Source organism: Aquarana catesbeiana, linkage group LG12, assembly GCF_042186555.1.
Source record: "Aquarana catesbeiana isolate 2022-GZ linkage group LG12, ASM4218655v1, whole genome shotgun sequence".
In the NCBI taxonomy this organism is placed as follows: domain Eukaryota; kingdom Metazoa; phylum Chordata; class Amphibia; order Anura; family Ranidae; genus Aquarana; species Aquarana catesbeiana.
In genome coordinates, this window is record NC_133335.1 from 187,310,680 (window position 1) to 187,332,211 (window position 21,532).

The 21,532-nt window shown below is 45.4% G+C and overlaps 1 protein-coding gene across 1 annotated transcript in view; it reads right to left on the reverse strand.

Annotated features, from left to right (window-relative positions):
* LOC141113284 (protein-glutamine gamma-glutamyltransferase 6-like) overlaps window positions 1–16,728 on the reverse strand; it is a 139,577-nt gene extending 122,849 nt beyond the window's left edge. Inside the window, exon 1 of the mRNA XM_073606316.1 lies at window positions 16,682–16,728. Within this exon, the coding sequence (XP_073462417.1) occupies window positions 16,682–16,688 (7 nt within the window). The 5' untranslated portion in view covers window positions 16,689–16,728. The remainder of the gene's footprint in view (window positions 1–16,681) is intronic.
* Window positions 16,729–21,532: the final 4,804 nt, after the last annotated feature.

Here is a 21,532-nt window from a genome sequence, read left to right on the forward strand (position 1 = left end):
CTCCGGTGTTCTCGTCCAGCATCTTCCTCCGCAGCGTTGGCGTCTTCTTCCCTTCTTCTTCTCGGGCCGCTCCGCATCCATTATGGCATGCGTCACGGGGAATGCCACAGGGAAGTCCTGTCCTGTCCCTGTGCGTCAGAGGGGGTCACCGGGTGGCCCCGCCCACCGTTATTTAAGAACCGTCAGAAGAGGAGAAGCCTCACCCAGTGGGAGCCTCCCTCCATGCCATCATGGATGCGGAGCGGCCTGAAAAGAAGATGAAGACAAGAAGATGAAGAGAAGAAGATGAAGAGAAGAAGATGAAGAGACGAGCAGGAGCCTCCCTCCATGCCATCATGGATGCAGAGCAGCCCGAGGAGAAAAAGGGAAGAAGACGCCGATGCCGCGGAGGAAGATGCTGGATGAGAACCCCGGCGGAAGAACCAGAAGAAGAAGAAGATGAAGGAAGATAGAAGATAGAAAATAGAAGATAGAAGAAAGAAGAAGCATTTAAATAAAGGAATTGTCAAAAACTGTCTCTTGTCATTTTTAACATTTTTGACACTTTTTTAGTGAAATGGTAAGTTACCATTTCACACAGGGGGGAGGGCTGGGATCTGGGGGTTCCCTTGTTAAAGGGGGCTTCCAGATTCCGATAAGCCCCCCACCTGCAGACCCCCACAACCACCGGCCAGGGTTGTGGGGATGAGGCCCTTGTCCTCATCAACATGGGGACAAGGTGTTTTGGGGGGCTACCCCTAAGCACCCTCCCAATGTTGAGGGCATGTGGCCTGGTACGGTTCAGGAGGGGGAGGCGCTCTCTTGTCCCCCCCTCTTTTCCTGCGGCCTGCCAGGTTGCGTGCTCGGATAAGGGTCTGGTATGGATTTCTAGAGGGACCCCACGCCGTTTTTTTTTATTTTGTTGCGGGGTTCCCCTTAAAATCCACACCAGACCTGAAGGGTCTGGTATAGATTTTGAGGGGGACCCTACGCCATTTTTTTTTTACCATACCAGACCCTTCAGGTCTGATATGGAATTTAGGGGGACCCCCACATCATTTTTTTTTTATTTTGGCCGGGGTTCCCCTCAATATCCATACCAGAACTGAAGGGCCTGTTATGGAATTTAGGGGGACCCTCACGTCATTTTTTTTTTAAATTCTGGTTCGGGGTTCCCCTGTGGGGAATTCCCATGCCATTTTTATCAATGAACTTGTATGTGTATTGTCGGACCGGCAATGCATTAATAGCCGTGAGTAGTTTTAAATGACTTTTTTTCCTTTGAAATGTCATTTTGCTGTCAGACTGTTCTAAACACGGGAAACATGTGCCCCTTTACAGGTATACTATAGACACTCCCCAGGTACGAAATTTAAAGGGATATTACACTTTTATTGTTTCACTTTAAGCATTATTAAAATCACTGCTCCTGAAAAACGGCCATTTTTAAAACTTTTTTTTGCATTGATCTATGTCCCCTGGGACAGGACCCAGGTCCCCAAACACTTTTTATGACAATAACTTGCATATAAGCCTTTAAAATTAGCACTATTGATTATTCATGTTTCGTGTCCCATAGACTTTAACGGTGTTCGAACAAATTTTTTGCCTGTTCGCATGTTCTGGTGCGAACCGAACAGGGGGGTGTTCGGCTCATCCCTAATGCTGAGTGACTATCCTGTTATGCTGAGTGACTATCCTATTCCTCCTCAGTGTTCATGTTGATAGCTTCTAAGAACATTTTTATTTCAGGGCACCACCACCAGTGCCTAAGGCCCAATTTTTCTGCCCCTGTTTAACAGGGGCATATAATTATAATTTTTGCCGTAATATTTCGCAGCAGGGCTTGTTCTTGCGCTCAACTAGAATATCTGTGAGGGGTTGCAGTGTTGTGGCACCACCACCAGTACCTAAGGGCCCAATTTTTCTGCCCCTGTTTAACCAGCGCGTGTAATTCCAATTTTTGCTGAAATGTTTCGCAGCAGGGCTCATTCTTGCGCTTAATTAGAGTATCTGTGAGGGGTTGCAGTGTTGTGGCACCACCACCAGTGCCGAAGGAACAATTTTGAACTATTTTTCTGCCCCTGTTTAACAGGGGCATGTAATTCCAATTTTTGCTGTAATATTTTGCAGCAGGGCTCGTTCTTGCGCTCAACTAGAGTATCTGTGAGGGGTTGCAGTGTTGTGGCACCACTTCCAGTGCCTAAAGCTCAATTTTTCTGCCCCTGTTTAACAGGGGCATGTCATTACAATATTTGCTCTAATATTTCACAGCAGGGCCTGTTCCTGTGCTCAACAAGAGTATCTGTGAGGCTTTACAGTGTTGTGCCACCACCACCACCGCCTAAGGCCCAATTTTTCTGCCCCTGTTTAACAGGGGCATGCAATTACAACATTTGCTCTAATATTTCACAGCAGGGCTCGTTCCTGCGCTCAACAACAGAATCTGTGAGGGGTTACAGTGTTGTGGCACCACCACCACTGCCTAAGACCCAATTTTTCTGCCCCTGTTTAACAGGGGCGTGTAATTACAATTTTTGATCTAATATTTCACAGCAGGGCCCGTTCCCGCACCCAACAAGAGTATCTGTGAGGGGTTACAGTGTATTGGGACACCTGTTTTTACACACATATGAACTTTAATGGCATGCCAGTCTTAGTCTGTAGGGTTCAATATTGAGTTGGCCCACCCTTTGCAGCTATAACAGCTTCAACTCTTCTGGGAAGGCTGTCCACAAGCTTTAGGAGTGTGTCTATGGGAATGTTTGACCATTCTTCCAGAAGCGCATTTGTGAGGTCAGGCACTGATATTGGACAAGAAGGCCTAACTCGCAGTCTCCGCTCTAATTCATCCCAAAAGTGTTCTATCTGGCTGAGGTCAGGCCAGTGCAGGCCAGTCAAATTTCTCCACCTTTTTCCTAGAATATAAATCCCCCTGAAGAGACCGAAAAACCGTAAGAGTCGAAATGCATCGGGGTTTTTCATGTGGATACATACGTCATAAATGCAATTGGCAAACCATGCTTGTACATAGGGTGTTCCTTGCTATGAGTGATGTTCCATGTTTGTTTTTGTGTCGCACTACCTATGTTGATTTATCATTGTTCATTTTAAATTATCATTGTCTGTTAATAAATGCTTTTTTATATCAACAACTTTTGTACAAATTCTCTACTGCTAAAAAACCCCTGGGGAAACTTCCTATTTCTTTGTATACATTTGGCTTATGCAGCTTTGGGGGCTCACACATTGTGTTTTTTCCTTCTATATATACCAATTGGGTGGCTAAACACCCGTTCTTCCCCATCCAACACATGTGAGCCCCGATACAAGCCAAGGCATACCGCCAATTTCTTGAATATTTAAATATATACAATGCAGGTATTTTCCTCCAGTCACACTTGAGGTGACAATGAATGGACGCATATCAAGCGTTAATAGCCTATATAGAAAGGCATCTGCAATTGGCTCAGACATGTGAATCACTGTTTGAGCATAGGAGCAAATCCTTTTTCTTGGGGTGCAAAAAGCTATTTTCTTTTTCTCCCCCCACTTTTTTATTTAATTGATGGCACTGTATATGCCCTTGGCTCTTCCGACCAACTATATACCTATATATAATATACGAATATTTGTAAATCATTTTATTTTGTTCATCACTTTGCATGCATTGCAATGTTTTACTTTGTCCATCCTACCTGTGCGAGCCGCTGTGTTCAGCCCTACGACATTGGGTGGGTGCCTCTTTTCCGTCCCGCTTCACGGCACAGTGGGGAGACGCGGATGCCTTCTGCGATTCTCCCCAATGCGTGTTTCCCTACAGTTGAGTCCCCCATGGGCCACTGTGGGGAACCCCTTCTGTGCCGGCGGCGTCCCGTGATCGGACTGTCAATGACGTTGCGCTTTTGCGTCGGAGGTGACGGCTCATGCCGGGGCCATGCCTTCCGGAACACTGAGGGGACCACGCAGACGACGCCTTTTTGGCGCCGCAGACCCATTGGGAGGGTGAGTGGGGAGGGGCCTGACACCTGCAGACAATGGACAATTATGCAAACACTTTAAAACCCCACAGCTCCCAGGAGATCCTGAGGTGTTCCCTGGTAATGCTGTTATATACTAATACAAAACTGATGGAGTGCTTGGTAAGTGCAGCCTTTTGGAATGCTGTTTGACTGGCTAATCTATGTACTTGTGTTATACCCATTTATTGTCATTTTCCAACATCGTGATTTTTTTACCTTACACTATCATCCCTATGTAGTAAAAACCTTAGTCATATCCTCTTTCCTTACGTACTGTATATACTATTCAGTGTCACATCACTTTTTTGGCACCTACATCTATCTCACTTTCATCATTTCATCTTCCCACTTCACATATACAATTGTTTTCACTTTTAACACTTGTTTTTCAGTTTTTCAGTGTTTTTTTGTTTTTTAATTTTTTCACTTTTACACTTGTTTTGCCCCATCATCAATCAATCCCACATCATGCACTTTCACTTCACTAATCACATCACTACACGCCATCCCCCACTCAACCTTTCTTCACTGTTAGCCAACCCTTTTTATAACCAATCCAACTAACGATTAAACTACACTATGTCATGTATAACTTAATTAATTTTTCTATAACATGAATCCACTAGTGACCAAATAACAACCAGCCTACAGCTGCCAAGCACTTCTATACACTCCTCCAATATTATCTAAACGACTATTTACAAAAAGTCTTTGCATGTCCATCCGCAGGTGTTTTACCCCCCATCCTCCTCTCCGGGTCCTAGAACGTGGCCCCCTGCAAGCTCGGTGGACTATGTGCCCACCCGGAGGACGCAGGGGGATGTGCGGCAGCGATGGGATTTTTGGACAACTACAATCCTGCAATGCTGGTTTAGCGATACATCTTCATGTCTTCATCCACCCATTGATAACTATACCTCTATGTGTATGGAGATATCATTTTGCTCAATTTGAAATGCTATACTTACATTCTTTATATTGTCCAATGACTTTAATTAGATACTTTGGTATTTTCCTAGAATATAAATCCCCCTTAAGAGACCGAAAAACCGCAAGAGTCGAAATGCATCGGGGTTTTTCATGTGGATACATACGTCATAAATACAATTGGCAAACCATGCTTGTACATAGGGTGTTCCTTGCTATGAGTGATGTTCCATGTTTGTTTTTGTGTCGCACTACCTATATTGATTTATCATTGTTCATTTGAAATTCTCATTGTCTGTTAATAAATTTTTTTTTTTATCAACTACTTTTGTACAAATTCTCTGCTGCTAAAAAAACCCTGGGGAAACTTCCTATTTTTTTTTTTTTAATTTCTCCACCCCAAACTCACAAGAAGGGGCCATCCCCAACCTGTTCCCACAAAGTTGGGAGCACGAAATTGTCCAAAATGTCTTGGTATGCTGTCGCCTTAAGCCTAGGTTCACACTGTAGCAAAGCGGGAACCAGAGCAATTCCAGCGCCAGTTCCCGCATTGCATCTCTCCCGCAGGCAGTTCTCATTGCCTCTGCGAACCACTGTAGGTGTCAATACAATGTTAATGACACCCCCAGATCGGTTCCAGTGAAGGGAACTCTTAAGGTGTCAGCATACCAAGACATTTTGGACAATTTCATGCTCCCACCTTTCTGGGAACAGTTTGGGGATGGCCTCTTCCTGTTCCAACATGACTGCACACCAATGCACAAAGCAAGGTCCATAAAGACATGGATGAGCGTGTTTGGGGTGGAGGAACTTGACTGGCCTGCACAGAGTCCTGACCTCAACCCAATAGAACACATTTGGGATGAATTAGAGCGGAGAATGCGAGCCAGGCCTTCTTGTTCAACATCAGTGCCTAACCTCACAAATGTGCTTCTGGAAGAATGGTCAAACATTCCCATGGACACACTCCTAAACCTTGTGGACAGCTTTCCAGAAGAGCTGAAGCTGTTATAGCTGCAAAGGGTGGGCCAACACAATATTGAACACTACAAACTAAGACTGGGATGCCATTAAAGTTCATTTAAGAGCGGCAAGGATGTGGAATTCCCTTCCACAGGTGGTGGTCTCAACGGGGAGCTTCGATAGTTTAAAAAAACTATTAGATAAGCACCTGAACGACTGCAACATACAGGGATATACAATGTAATACTGACATATAATCATACAAATATGTTGGACTTGATGGACTTGTGTCTTTTTTCAACCTCACCTACTATGTAACTATGTGCGTGTAAAGGCAGGTGTCCCAATACTTTTGGTAATATAGTGTAAAAACTGTCCTGGAAGTAATGCTGGACTTTTTTACTGGATCATAACCCAATTTGTTGGTGCTTATTAGGGATGAGCTTTCTGTTCAGGTCCAACATGTGTTCGACTCGAACATTGGCTGTTCGCCCGTTCATTGAAAAACTAACATTATGGGCCGTTGGCGCCAAATTTGAGCGGCACGTAATGGCCCATAATGCACTGCGGGCGCGCAGTGCATTGCTGTATAATGATTGGCCAAAGCATGCACCATGACCTGCTGCATGCTTTGGCCAATTCCAGCGCCCTCAGTTAAGAAAGCCATAATTGGCCAAAGACAGGGTGCCTTTTGCCAATCATGGCTCAGGGGGACTAAGTCCACGCCCCACACTATATAAGGCTGCCTGCACGTCGGCCCCGTATAGTGTGTTATTGACGTGGACGGAGAGAGAGTGTCATTTATATTGAGTAGGCAGGCAGGTTATTCAGTTAGCTGCAGTGTATTTAATATATATATATATATATATATATATATATATATATATATACAGACAGTCTTGTATATATATATATATATATATATATATATATATATATATCCACTGTATCCAGTTTAGCTATATCTGACTGCAGGCTGTTCCTGGTTTACTTTTTCTAATATACTTCAGGCAGGCAGGTTATTCAGTTAGCTGCAGTGTATTTAATATATATATATACAGACAGTCTTGTGTATATATATATATATATATATATATATATATATATATATATATATATATATATATATATATATATATATATATATATATATATTCATATGTAGCACTAACTCTCGGTGGAGCTGCTGGTTTAAGCGGGCTTGTTACCTTCACTCTCCTTCCCTCTGTTTTACCGGCACCGGGTCTAGGGTTCCGTTGAGTTTACCTCTGGACGATACACGCACCAACACTTGAATACGTTTTCAATGCTTTATTAAACGATTTACTAAGGAAGTAGCAGGAAAGAGGCAGAAGGGAAACTGCAGAAGAAACTCAAATATCTTCTTATAAGATTCTTGACAAATGTCCTGGTAGAATTTGGATATTACGATAGAATGCGCTCCCCTCGTGGTACACACTCTTTGCTCGCCTGGATAGGCCTCTCTCACTTGCCTAGCAGCCAGTACGTAGCACGAACAAAATTCTCTGCCACAGACTTGGTTGGGATAAACCTGTACGGTCCTCTGCCACAGGATGTACCGTTTTTTTCTGTAGTGAACGTCAGTCACAGTGCTTGAACCTTTAAGCCAACCCGGCAACACTATGCTGTACAGTTACTCTTTAGGATATGTCCTCCAACCGAGTCACCAGGCCCCTCTCCAAACCAGCACGCTGCATGATCCTTCCATGACGGGTCCTCCCCTGGGATCTCCTCGGTTGTCCAGCTTCTTCCCTTCTGGATAGACAGCTCAGGACCATTCCTCGGCTGCTGTGGTAGGCCCCAGACAAGCTTCTGGGCCCACCCCTGCGCCGGAACGGAGGACCACAAGATTGCTCTCTAACGCATACCTGTCGGCCAGGAGGGCCAGCAGGTGGCTGTAAAATGAACACTACAATATGGCGTCTTTACCATAAATACCCTCACCCAGAATGCAACTCGGAGGACCACCTCCACCGAATTGTCTCCGGGACAGAAGAGCATCCATACGCTTCGACTTTACTGACCAGTAATAACAGCGACACCCACCGGTCAGTCTGGAAACACACACAACGTCAGCCAAGCTGGAACAGAGGCAAACAACCTATTTAACGAACAAGTTACTAAATCTACCTAACATATGGTAGATCGAAAATCTACCAGCGCTACATATATATATATCCACTGTGTCTAGTTTAGCTATATCTTAGCTATATCTGACTGCAGGCTGTTCCTGGTGTACTTTTTCTAATATACTTCAGGCAGGCAGGTTATTCAGCTAGCTGCAGTGTATTTAATATATATATATATATACAGACAGTCTCGTGTATATATATATATATATGTATATATCCACTGTATCCAGTTTAGCTATATCTGACGGCAGGACATTCCTGGTGTACTTTTTCTAATATACTTCGGGTATATTACACAGTACACAATACATACAGTACACCCATAGTTGTTATTAAACTTCTGTTGGTGTACACAGTACCGTACACCCCTAGTGCGGTTGCTACTGCTTTCTTGGTGGTGTACACAATACTTACAGTGCACCCATAGTTGTTAATACACTTCTGTTGGTGTACACAGTACCGTGCACCCCTAGTGCAGTTGCTACTACTTTTCTGGTGGTGTACACAGTACACCCATAGTTGTTATTACACTTTTGTTGGTGTACACAGTACCGTGCACCCATAGTGCAGTTGCTACTACTTTTCTGGTGGTGTATACAATACAGTACACCCATAGTTGTTATTACACTTCTGTTGGTGTACACAGTACCATGCACCCCTAATGCAGTTGCTACTACTTTTCTGGTGGTGTACACAATACAGTACACCCATAGTTGTTATCACACTTCTGTTGGTGCACGGTACACAGTACCGTGCACCCCTAGTGCAGTTGCTACTACTTTTCTGGTGGTAAGTGAAGGGTTAATGTGTGGGTGTGGCACTGTCCTCATTCATAGAAATACTTGGTAAATCGTGTGTAGCCACATATAAAGTGTAAACCAAACATAAAACAGCAAAGTGACCCCCTTTGGAGTGTGTAGGTGTAACGTTGTCCTAGTGGAGAAAAAAGTGGAGAAAATGGAAAAAAATGGAAACAATGGAAGAAATCGCATAAAGGACTGCTGCCTCCACAGATGTGATTTCCACCAAGGTGGAAAAAACAGAAGGTAAGTGAAGGGTTAGTGTGTGGGTGTGGCGCTGTCCTAATTCATAGAAATACTTTGTAAATCGTGTGTAGCCAAATCCCATATGTAAAGTTGCATATAAAGTATAAACCAAAATTGCAAATAAAAAATTAAACGAAAATAAAACCAAACATAAAACAGCAAAGTGACCCCCTTTGGAGTGTGTAGGTGTAACGTTGTCCTAGTTTAAAAAATACTTTGTAAGTCGTGTGTAGCCAAATCCCACATGTAAAGTCGCATGTAAATTATAAACAAAATATGAACAAAATCGCATATAGCAAATTTAATGGCTAGGTTGGCCCCCTTTGAATTGGGGGAGGGGGGAAAGGGAACAGGGGATGAAATCAAAAATGACTTTAGCCAAAACTATTCCATCCGCATAAAAACCCCATATAGTGATTGATTTAAAAGTCTTTGACAAACATAACATTGCTGAATAATTACATAGGTTAAATCGTGACTAGTGCTCAGTGCAACTTAAGTGAAAAACTTGACATCTTTGTAAAACAAGGCAGGTATTTGTATTAATCTTGGTGACCAGGTGCTCGTGTCTTGTGATCATGCGGACACTCACCAGCTTCTTTAACCCCTGCGGGGGTAATGCGCAGTCACAGTGTATGCCACTGTGCGGCAATCCACAGGCTGTTTCTGGGTCACAGTGATGTTTTAGGCAGCTTCTTTAACCCCTGCGGGGGTAATGCGCAGTCACAGTGTATGCCACTGTGCGGCAATCCACAGGCTGTTTCTGGGTTATGGTGACGTTTTAGGCATAAGAGAAGAAAGAGGAGATTCCATAGCGTAAAACCATAAAACACTCTTTATTGAACGCAGATGACAGAATGGTACTCACATTTAAGCAGTTTATAATAGGCAACCAAGTGTCATCAAAACAGGAGAGCGTCAGATTTAAGTTGGTGATCCTCTGGGAGATGATGCAAAAGCGTCAAAATAGGCCACGCCCTACGCGTTTCGTCATAGGGACGTCAACTGGGCACGCTCCAGATGACGTCCCTATGACGAAACGCGTAGGGCGTGGCCTATTAGGACAGCGCCACACCCACACACTAACCCTTCACTTTTCTGGTGGTGTACACAGTACACAATACATACAGTGCACTCATGCTATTAGACTTCTGGTGGTGTACACAATACCGTTCACCCCTAGTGCAGTTGCTACTACTTTTCTGGTGGTGTACACAATACAGTACACCCATAGTTGTTATTACACTTCTGTTGGTGTACACAGTACCATGCACCCCTAGTGCAGTTGCTACTACTTTTCTGGTGGTGTACACAGTACACAATACATACAGTACACCCATAGTTGTTATTACTCTTCTGTTGGTGTACACAGTACTGTGCACCCGTAGTGCAGTTGCTACTGCTTTCCTGGTGTTGTACACAATACATACAGTGCACCCATAGTTGTTAATACACTTCTGTTGGTGAACACAGTACCGTGCACCCCTAGTGCAGTTGCTACTACTTTTCTGGTGGTGTACACAGTACACAATACATACAGTGCACCCATAGTTGTTATTAAACTTCTGTTGGTGTACACAGTACCATGCACCCTAGTGCAGTTGCTACTGCTTTCCTGGTGGTGTACACAATACATAGAGTGCACCCATAGTTGTTATTACACTTTTGTTGGTGTACTCAGTACCGTGCACCCCTAGTGCAGTTGCTACTACTTTTCTGGTGGTGTACACAGTACACAATAGGTACAGTACACCCATAGTTGTTATTACACCCTTTGTTGGTGTACACAGTACCGTGCACCCCTAGTGCACTTGCTACTACTTTTCTGGTGGTGTACACACTACACAATACAGTGTAGTGTGGTTTTGCTAAACACAATTTACAACATGTCCGGAAGACCACCAAGGAGAGGCAGACGCTCACAGGCCACTAAAAGAGGGCAAGCAGGCTCTGTGTCTACAGTCGACAGTGCTGGTCCTGGACACGGTGCATCCTCAGCACGTGGTCGCAGGGCACGCTTGTCCTTTTTTTCTGCAGCTGGCCGTGTTATTGAGCCACAACATGCAGAAGAGTTGGTGGAATGGATAACAAAGCCATCCTCATCCTCCTCATCGTCCTCATCCTCTATCACCCAGGCTCAGAGTAGTTTGCCTGCCAATACAGCTGCCAAAGTGGCCTATTTCATTGGCTCCATGTCAACAGTCACTCCTTCCCTAGCCCACCATCATGCACGGAGGAGTCCCCCGAACTATTTGACCACAGTGTCGGGTACATGCTGCAGGAGGATGCGCAGCGATATGAAGGCTCCGATGATGGTACCCAGGTTGTGGAAGGGAGTAACATGTACCTAGAGAGAGGGGGTGCCCAAGAAGGTCAAGAAACTGGCAGTCATGTTCCCCGAGCTGCAGTATACTGCCAAGTTTTCTCCAGTGATGAGGAGGGAGGGGATGATGAGGTCACTGACTCTACTCGGGTGTCTGATAGAAGAGAGGAGGAGGAGGAGGCACATCTCCAACGAAGCAGGATGCCCTCCAGGGGACAGCTTAAGGGCAGCCACCCTATTGCATCACACCGCAGAGCTAAGCAAGTGCAGGGCGCTGCTGACTCCCCACATATTTTGAAAAGTTCTTTGGTGTGAGCCTTTTTTGAGACGTGTGCAGCAGATCGCACCGTTGCTGTTTGCAACATATGTCTGAAGCGTATCAAGCATGGCCAAAACCGCAGCCGCTTGGGCACCACATGCTTGACCAGACATATGACAACCTCCCATGCAGTCCATGGCAACAGGACTTAAAAGACCCACATCAAAGAACAAGGCTGACCTCTCCTTGCACCTCATCAGCTGAGATCCCCAACCCCACTATACCTCACAGGAAGTGAGAGGAAATCTACCCCTAGGAAGGGAAATTCTCTCCTGTAAGACTTAATATGGGAATGTGAAGTGTCTCCACTGATGCTTTATCACCAATCCTTGTTTCCCCAATAACCCAAAATTGTCAATTGGGACAGAAAGTGAGGTGAAATCTTCTGACAGCAAAACAAATGTTACAGGAGTGATGATAACCCTTCCCTATGTTATCCAAAAAGCTTAAAAATAGATTTTTTGGCTGGAGCTACACTTAGAAAATGTACCTGTTCCAAATTACAAACAGATTCAACTTAAGAACAAACTTACAGTCCCTATCTTGTTTGTAACCCGGGGACTGCCTACTGCTGCTGTTCAAAGTATATAGAGCCTGGGGGCCCAGGCCTTTTTTTTTTATTTGGGTGCGGGGTTGCCCCTAATATCCATAGACCCAAAGGGCCTGGTAATGGGCCTGGTAATGGGCTGGGGGGGCAACATTGCATTACAGCTGCAAGCAGTTTTATATGACTTTTATTCCTTTAGAAATGTCATTTTGTGCAGGGACTGTTCTAAATAGGGGAAAAATGTGCCACTTTATAGGCATACTATAGTCACCCCCCCCCCAGGCACAATATTTAAAGGAATATTTCACTTTTATTGTTTTACTTTAAGCATTATTAAAATCACTGCTCCCGAAAAAACTTCTTAATTTCTAAACTTCTTATTTTTAAAATTGTTTTTTGCATTGATACATGTCCCCTGGGGCAGGACCCGGGTCCCAAAACACTTTTTATGACAATAACTTGCATATTAGCCTTTAAAATTAGCATTTTGATTTTTCACATTCGAGTCCCATAGACTTTAGTGGGGTTTGCGTGTTCGCACAATTTTTTTGTCTGTTCGCATGTTTTGCCATTTACCGATACAATATTGCATGCTATGAACTACACTCATAGAATATTTAAAAGCAGGGGTGGGTTTGTAGTTGTTTTTATTGGGGTTTTTTATGTGTTTGTGTGTCATTTTTTTTTTGTGTGTTAATAAAGCCTTTGTACAATGTGCGTTGATGGAGTGGAGAGCTTAAAGTGATTGTAAAGCTTGATAAAAAAAATAAAAAAAATGTCATACTTTCCTGCACTGGGTAATGCTTTTGCAGAGAGCAGCCCTGATCCTCCTCTTCTCGGGTCCCCGCTGGCGCTTCTGGCTCCTCCCTGCTACGAGTGCCCCCATAGGAAACTGCTTGCCCTGGCGGGCACTTGTGTGTGCTTGATTTTGAGCCGGGCTCTTTGGGTCTGTTCAGACACAGCCTGGCTCAGCCCTGCCCCGCCCCCCACTCTCTGCTCATTGGTTTTGATTGACAGGAGCAGGACCCAATGGCTCTCGTTGCTCTCAGCCAAGCCTGTGAGATCGGAGAGAGGGGAGAAGAGCTGCACAGCGCTGGACCAAGATCAGGTTCGGGTAAGTATTTAGGGGGGCTGGGGAGTCTTGGGGAACCACCGTTAAAAGTTTTTTTTAACTTAATGCAAAGAATGCATTAGCATAAAAAAACTTTTACCTTTAGAACCACTTTAATCTGTTAGCATTACTAGGATTATGCAGTCTTTTTTAGATAATAAGAGGAAGAGGGTAGAGTCCAAACTGGTTCATTTTTCTTTTCTTTCGTTTATCTGCACTTAACTTCAACAGTCACTCCCCATTCCTCTTAATATTCAATTTATATCATTTGTTGGACCTAGAGGATTTTAGGTTTATTTTGTTTCACAGAGCTGTGTAATGAGGTTGGAAACAAAAAGAGACAGCTACATAGAAATCTATGGGGCTGTAATGCACAGGTAAGGCCAAGAATTAAAAAAAAAAGACAAAGGCCATGGCCACTGGTTCGAGCTAAGTATACATCGGTGGAAAGAGAAGGCTGGTCAGGTTAGGTCATGGTAAATAGTCAAAAGGATTAAGTGCACTTTGTCTTGAATGCACTTATTCTTTAGTATCTAAAGCCAGAACACTTTTGGTGTTGGAAAAAGTAGGAAATGGTTAAAAGCCCTGTTTTTTTCATGTTGAGGAGACACAACAGAAAGTGAGAGGACATCTAATCATCTTTTAGGCAGTTGTCACCAGAACAGGTCCAATTGGAAGACTCCCCCTCTCTTTCTGTTCCCGTGACAACTTTAAACTTTTAGATTTCCCACCACTTTTTGACCTGGTAATAATGGTCACCAGAAATAACAGCAAGGATGAATCTCCACAGTGGGGTTCCAGACAGCAACAAAGTTTTGATAGAGGCTGTAACCACTCACTGCTATATCCCAAACTAAAGAAAAAAGTTGAGGCTTTATACTTTTACATACATAAAGTCAATTCCATTTATCTAAAAAAATAAAGGAATAGTAAATATTGATGTATAGTATACTGTAATATATATATATATATATATATATATATATATATATATATATTACAGTATACTAAAATCATATATATATATATATATATATATATATATATATATATAATAATTTATGTTTCTGATAGGTTCAGTAAAGTTCTCCTTTAATAATTTCTTTTTTAAATTAATCAAATAGTAAATATTGTATACAGGCATACCCCACTTTTAAGTACACAATGGGGTTTATTTACTAAAGCTGGAAAGTGCAAAATCAGGCTCACTTCTGCATAGAAACCAATGAGCTTCTAACCCCAGCTTGTTCAATTAAGCTTTAGTAACAAAACCAGGAAGCTTGTTGGTTTCTATGCAGAAGTGAGCCTGATTTTGCACTTTCCAGCTTTAGTAAATTAACCCCATTGTGTACTTAAAAGTGCGGTATGCCTGTATGAATAATTTATATTAACCACTTTCAGCCAGAAGGTGGAGGTCTATACAGTTAAAGGAACTCTGTGAGGGATCTTTCTGCGGCTGTTGTACTAAACATAGACTTGAATAGCAGACACTTTCCCTTTCTTTCTAAAATTTCTTGTAGCCTGGCTGTCATGCTGATCCACTGGCTCTGACCCTAAACTTGTCTGTTGATTAGAAGTGTGAACTTAAGTCTGACTTTCTAATCTATATGTCTGTTCTGGATCAGTGACTAAAAAGTATTAAAAGCAGAGACTGCCAGGCATCTAGTATTGCCAGAAGCAGGTGAGCAATGGCATCCCTGTATTTCTTTAAATACAGGTTTCCTTTACGATTATAGCTAAAGCCAGATTTTTATCACTGGAGCCCACCAACATCCCTCTGTTGGCACCATCTGATTGCAGCTATGAAGTTTAGGCTGGGTGTACACTATATTACCAAAAGTGTTAGAACACCTGCCTTTACACACATATGAACTTTAATGACATCGCAGTCTTAGTCCGTAGGGTTCAATATTGAGTTGGCCCACCCTATGCAGCTATAACAGCTTCAACTCTTCTGGGAAGGCTGTCCACAAGGTTTAGGAGTGTGTCTATGGGAATGTTTGACCATTCTTACAGAAGAGCATTTTTGAGGTCAGGCACTGATAAGGATAAGAAGGGCTAACTCGCAGCCTCCGCTCTAATTCATCTCAAAGGTATTCTATTGGGTTGAGGTCAGGACTCTGTGCAGGCCAGTAAAGTTCCCCCACTCCAAACTCACTCATCCATGTCTTTATGGACCTTGCTTTGTGCACTGGTCCGAAATCATTTGGTGCAGGGGGGATTATGGTGTGAGGTTGTTATTCGGGAGTTGGGCTTCACCCCTTAGTTCCAGTGAAGGGAACTCTTAAGGCATCAGCATACCAAGACATTTTGGACAATTTCATGCTCCCGACTTTGTGGGAACAGTTTGGGGACGGTCCCTTCCTGTTCCAACATGACTGCGCACCAGTGCACAAACAAGGTCCATAAAGACATGGATGAGCGAGTTTGGGGTGGAAGAACTTGGCTGGCCTGCACAGAGTTCTGACCTCAAACCGATAGAACATCTTTGGGATGAATTAGAGTGGAGACTGCGAGCCAGGCCTTCTCATCCAACATCAGTGCCAGACCTCACAAATACAATTCTGGAAGAATGGTCAAACATTCCCATAGAAACATTCCTAAACCTTGTGGACAGCCTTCCTAGAAGAGTTGAAGCTGTTATAGCTGCAAAGGGTGGGCCAACTCAATATTAAACCCTACAGACTAATGCCCCGTACACACGGTCGGATTTTCCGATGGAAAATGTCCGATCGGAGCGTGTTGTCGGAAATTCCGACCGTGTGTGGGCTCCATCGGACATTTTCCATCGGATTTTCCGACACACAAAGTTTGAGAGCAGGAGATAAAATTTTCCGACAACAAAATCCGTTGTCGGAAATTCCGATCGTGTGTACACAAATCCGACGGACAAAGTGCCACGCATGCTCAGAATAAATAAAGAGATGAAAGCTATTGGCCACTGCCCCGTTTATAGTCCCGACGTACGTGTTTTACGTCACCGCGTTTAGAACGATCGGATTTTCTGACAACTTTGTGTGACCGTGTGTATGCAAGACAAGTTTGAGCCAACATCCGTCGGAAAAAATCCTAGGATTTTGTTGTCGGAATGTCCGAACAAAGTCCGACCGTGTGTACGGGGCATAAGAATGGGATGCTATTAAAGTTTATGTGAGTATACAGGCAGGCATCTTTTTGGTAATATAGTGTATGTAGGTTCATCAAATATAAACAGATTCCTGCATGGAAGTCACAATAATATAGCAGGTCAAACAGTGGAATGGAGTAACCCTTATTATAAAAAATACTTACTGGCCATGATGTGTGGTCTGTACTTCGCTCTTGCTATACAAAAAGGCACTGGTGAATTATATTTACCGGTACAATACTTATACACTCCAGGTCACGTAAAATAAAATTGTGAAAGTTGGTAGGTGTGGCTTTGGTTTCTAAGTTGGTTGTGGTCTCCTACTGACCAGTGTGATATGGTACTGAGTGTGAAAGGGAATTAGCAAATACATTCAAGGAGATTAAGTCATGATTTTGCTTATCTGAAGCACACTTCTTAAATTTAGATAAACAGGCAGACTTATCTACCCAAAATTGTAGTTGCCACATCATTTAGTTTAACCAATTTGCTACTGGAACATATTTTTTTTTTCATTTTTCACACTTTATTAAAACCTGCATGTTTGGGAAGAAAATGACTTAAAACCCCCAACACATGATATATTTTCTGAAAGCAGAGGCCTTGTAGAAAAAAAGTTGGTAGTTGCAGTTTTTTTCTGCTGCACAATTATCAAATGTTTATTTTCAGTAAGATATACAATAAAGTGATTGTAAAGGAACGTTTTTTATTTTTTTTAAATAACAAATATATCATACTTACCTCCACTGTGCAGCTTGTTTTGCACAGAGTGCCCCCGAACACCCTCTTCTGGGGTCTCCCGTGGGCTCTCATGTCTCCTCCCCACATCAGATAACCCCCTACGAGAAGCGCTTTCCCGAGGGGGTTACCTTGCGGGCACGCTCCCGAGTCCAGCATTTGTGTCCACAGACACGAATGCCGGACTCGGCCCCGCCCCCAGCGCCCGTGTCATTGGATTTGATTGATAGCAGCGGGAGCCAATGGCTGTGCTGCTATCAATCTAACCAATCAAGAGTCAGGACCCCGTGGAGAGAGGGACAGCGCGTCCCCGCTGAGGAGCTCAGGTAAGTAAAATGGGGGGGCTGGGGGGGCCGGTGACTGCCAGGTGTTTTTTCACCTTAATGCATAGGATGCATTAAGGTGAAAAAACATGAGGGTCTACAACCCTTTTACATGAATTTTAGTGCACACAAAACAATATTGAGTTGATCCACCCTTTGCAGCTATAACAGCTTCAGCTCTTCTGGGAAGGTTGTCCACAAGGTTTAGGAGGGTGTTCATGGGAATGTTTGACCATTCTTCCAGAAGAGCATTTGTGAGGTCAGGCACTGATAAGGATGAGAAGGCCTAACTCGCAGTCTCCGCTCTAATTCATCCCAAAGGTATTCCATCAGGTTGAGGTCAGGACTCTGTGCAGGCCAGTCAAATTCCTCCACCCCAAGCTCACTCATCCATGTCTTTATGGACCTTTCTTTGTACACTGGTGCGCAGTCATCTTGGAACAAGAAGGGGCCATCCCCTAACTGTTCCCACAAAGTTGGGAGCATGAAATCATCCAAATGTCTTGGTATGCTGTCGCCTTAAGCCTAGGTTCACACTGTAGCGATGCGGGAACCAGAGACATTCCAGCGCCGATTCCCGCATCGCATCTCTCCCGCAGGTAGTTCACACTGCCTTCTGTGAACTGCTGCGGGTGTCAATACAATGTTAATGACACCCCCAGATCCGTTTACAGATTGCAGTGCGAACTGTGGATTCAGACAGGAATCGGATCGCATGGGTGTTCTCACCCATGCGATTCGATTCAGTGCAGGGGGAAACAAAGTCCCTACACCTTTTTTTTCTGCAAATCCAATGTGAGTTCAGCCATACAAATGTATGGCTGAACTCGCATCGCACAGACATCGCATGTGTTCGGCACCTGTGTTGCGGGTGCGAATCACATGCGATGTCTGAGATCACTATAGTGTGAACCTGGGCTAAGAGTTCCCTTCACTGGAACTGAGGGGCCAAGCTCAACCCCTGAAAAACAACCCCACACCATAATCCCCCCTCCACCAAATGATTTGGACCAGTGCACAAAGCAAGGTCCATAAAGACATGGATTAGCGAGTTTGGGATGAAGGAACTTGACTGGCCTGCACAGAGTCCTGACCTCAACCTGATAGAACACCTTTGGGATGAATTATAGTGGAGACTGCGGGCCAGGCCTTCACATACACATCATTGCCTGACCTTAAAAATGCGCTTCTGGGAGAATGGTCAAACATCCCCATAGACACACTCCTAAACCTTGTGGACAGCCTTCCCAGAAGAGCTGAAGCTGTTATAGCTGCAAAGGGTGGGCCAACTCAATATTGTTTTGTGTGCACTAAAATTCATGTGAAAGGGGTTGGTAAAAAACCCTCATGTTTTTTTACCTTAATGCATATGCATTAAGGTGAAAAAACACCTAGCAGTCACCGGCCCCCCAGCCCCCCCATTTTACTTACCTGAGCCCCTTCATCTCCTCGGCAGGGACACGCTGTCCCTGCCTTCCTGATGTTTATGTACCCCTTTGATGTATTTAAAAGTTTTAATCATGTCTTTCCCTTCTTTCCTCCTACATATTAAGTTCCTGAAGTCGCTCTTGATATGTTTTCTCCCCCAGACCTTTCACCATTTTTGTTAACCGTCTCTGGACTCATTCTATCTTATGGATATCTTTTTGTAAGTGAGGTCTCCAGAACTGGATACAGTATTCTAAGGCCTCATGCACACAGGGCATTTTTACAGCTTCCAGGGCCGATCTCAGGCGGAGTGCACGGGGTGCAGTGCACTCGGGCGCCAGAGAGGTGGGGGCGCCGAAACGCCAGAGTGCTTCCCTCCCTCCTCCTCCTCTTTGTGTCCAGAGGCGACTCCCTCCGCAGGTCACCGCCGTTGCTGTATTTTTCGAGGCTCAAGCCCATCTCCCCTCCCTCCTCCTATCAGAGAAAGAGAGCAGCCACCGGAGATCGGAGTGGCTGGTCTCTGCGTGGAGAGAGACCAGCCGCACAGTGATATCGCTGGGGGGGCAGTCCATGCCTGACGTGTTCTCCTCCTCTGTATCTCACTCCCGCCCAAGCCTGTCTCCATCTGCTCCCACTCTCCGCACACTGTCCTCTCCTCACTAGCTGCCGCCCGGGTGTTTTTATGTACACTAATGGAGGGGGGTCTCTACTAATAGAGGGGAGTCTGTCCTGGGGGGTCTGTACTAATGGAGGGGGGCGGTTTGTCCTGGGGGTTCTGTACTAATGGGGGGTTGTCCTGGGGGTGGGGTCTGTACTAATGGAGGGGGGTTGTCCTGGGGGTGTCTGTACTAATGGAGGGGGGGTTTGTCCTGGGGGGGTCTGTACTAATGGGGGGGCAGTATGTCCTGGGGGGGTCTGTACTAATGGAGGGGGGTTGTCCTGTGGGGTTTGTACTAATGGAGGGGGGTTGTCCTGGGGGGGTCTGTACTAATGCGGGGTTGTCCTGGGGGGTCTGTACTAATGGAGGGGGGTTGTCCTGGGGGGTCTGTACTAATGGAGAGGGGGTTTGTCCTGGGGGTCTGTACTAATGGAGGGGGGCGGTTTGTCCTGGGGGGGTCTGTACTAATGGAGGGGGGTTTGTCCTGGGGGGGTCTGTAGTAATGGAGGGGGGTTGTCCTGGGGGGTCTATACTAATGGAGGGGGTTGTCCTGGGGGGTCTGTACTAATGGGGGGGTTTGTCCCTGGGGGGTCTGTACTAATGGGGGGGCGGTTTGTCCTGGGGGTTCTGTACTAATGAGGGGGGTTGTCCTGGGGGTGGGGTCTGTACTAATGGAGGGGGGTTGTCCTGGGGGGTCTGTACTTATGGAGGGGGGTTTGTCCTGGGGGTCTGTACTAATGGGGGGGCGGTATGTCCTGGGGGGTCTGTACTAATGGAGGGGGGTTGTCCTGTGGGGTCTGTACTAATGGAGGGGGGTTGTCCTGGGGGGTCTGTACTAATGGGGGGTTGTCCTGGGGGGTCTGTACTAATGGAGGGGGGGTTGTCCTGGGGGGTCTGTACTAATGGAGGGGGGTTTGTCTTGGGAGGTCTGTACTAATGGAGGGGGGGTTTGTGCTGGGGTGGTCTGTACTAATGGAGGGGGGTTTCTCCTGGGGGGTCTGTACTAATGGAGGGGGGTTTGTCCTGGGGGATCTGTACTAATGAAGGGGGGTCTGTACTAATGAAGGGGGGTCTGTCCTGGGGGGGTCTGTACTAATGGAGGGGGTTTGTCCTGGGGGGTCTGTACTAATGGAGGGGGGTTTATCCTGGGGGATCTGTACTAATGGAGGGGGGTCTGTACTAATGGAGGTGGGGTTGTCCTGGGGGGTCTGTACTAATGGAGGGGGGGTTTGTCCTGGGGGTCTGTACTAATGAAGGAGGGGGTCTGTACTAATGGAGGGGGGTTTGTCCTGGGGTCTGTACTAATGGAGGGGGGGTTGTCCTGGGGGCTCTGTACTAATGGAGGGGGGTTGTCCTGGGGGGGTCTTTACTAATGGAGGGGGGTTTGTCCTGGGGGGGATCTGTACTAATGGAGGGGGGTTTGTCCTGTTGGGGGGCTGTATTAATGGAGGGGGGGTGGTTTGTTCTGGAGGGGGTCTACACCCAGGAAAGTACACCCAGGACTATCGCTGGGGGGGCAGTCCATGCCTGACGTGTTCTCCTCCTCTGTATCTCACTCCCGCCCAAGCCTGTCTCCATCTGCTCCCACTCTCCGCACACTGTCCTCTCCTCACTAGCTGCCGCCCGGGTGTTTTTATGTACACTAATGGAGGGGGGTCTCTACTAATAGAGGGGAGTCTGTCCTGGGGGGTCTGTACTAATGGAGGGGGGCGGTTTGTCCTGGGGGTTCTGTACTAATGGGGGGTTGTCCTGGGGGTGGGGTCTGTACTAATGGAGGGGGGTTGTCCTGGGGGTGTCTGTACTAATGGAGGGGGGGTTTGTCCTGGGGGGGTCTGTACTAATGGGGGGGCAGTATGTCCTGGGGGGGT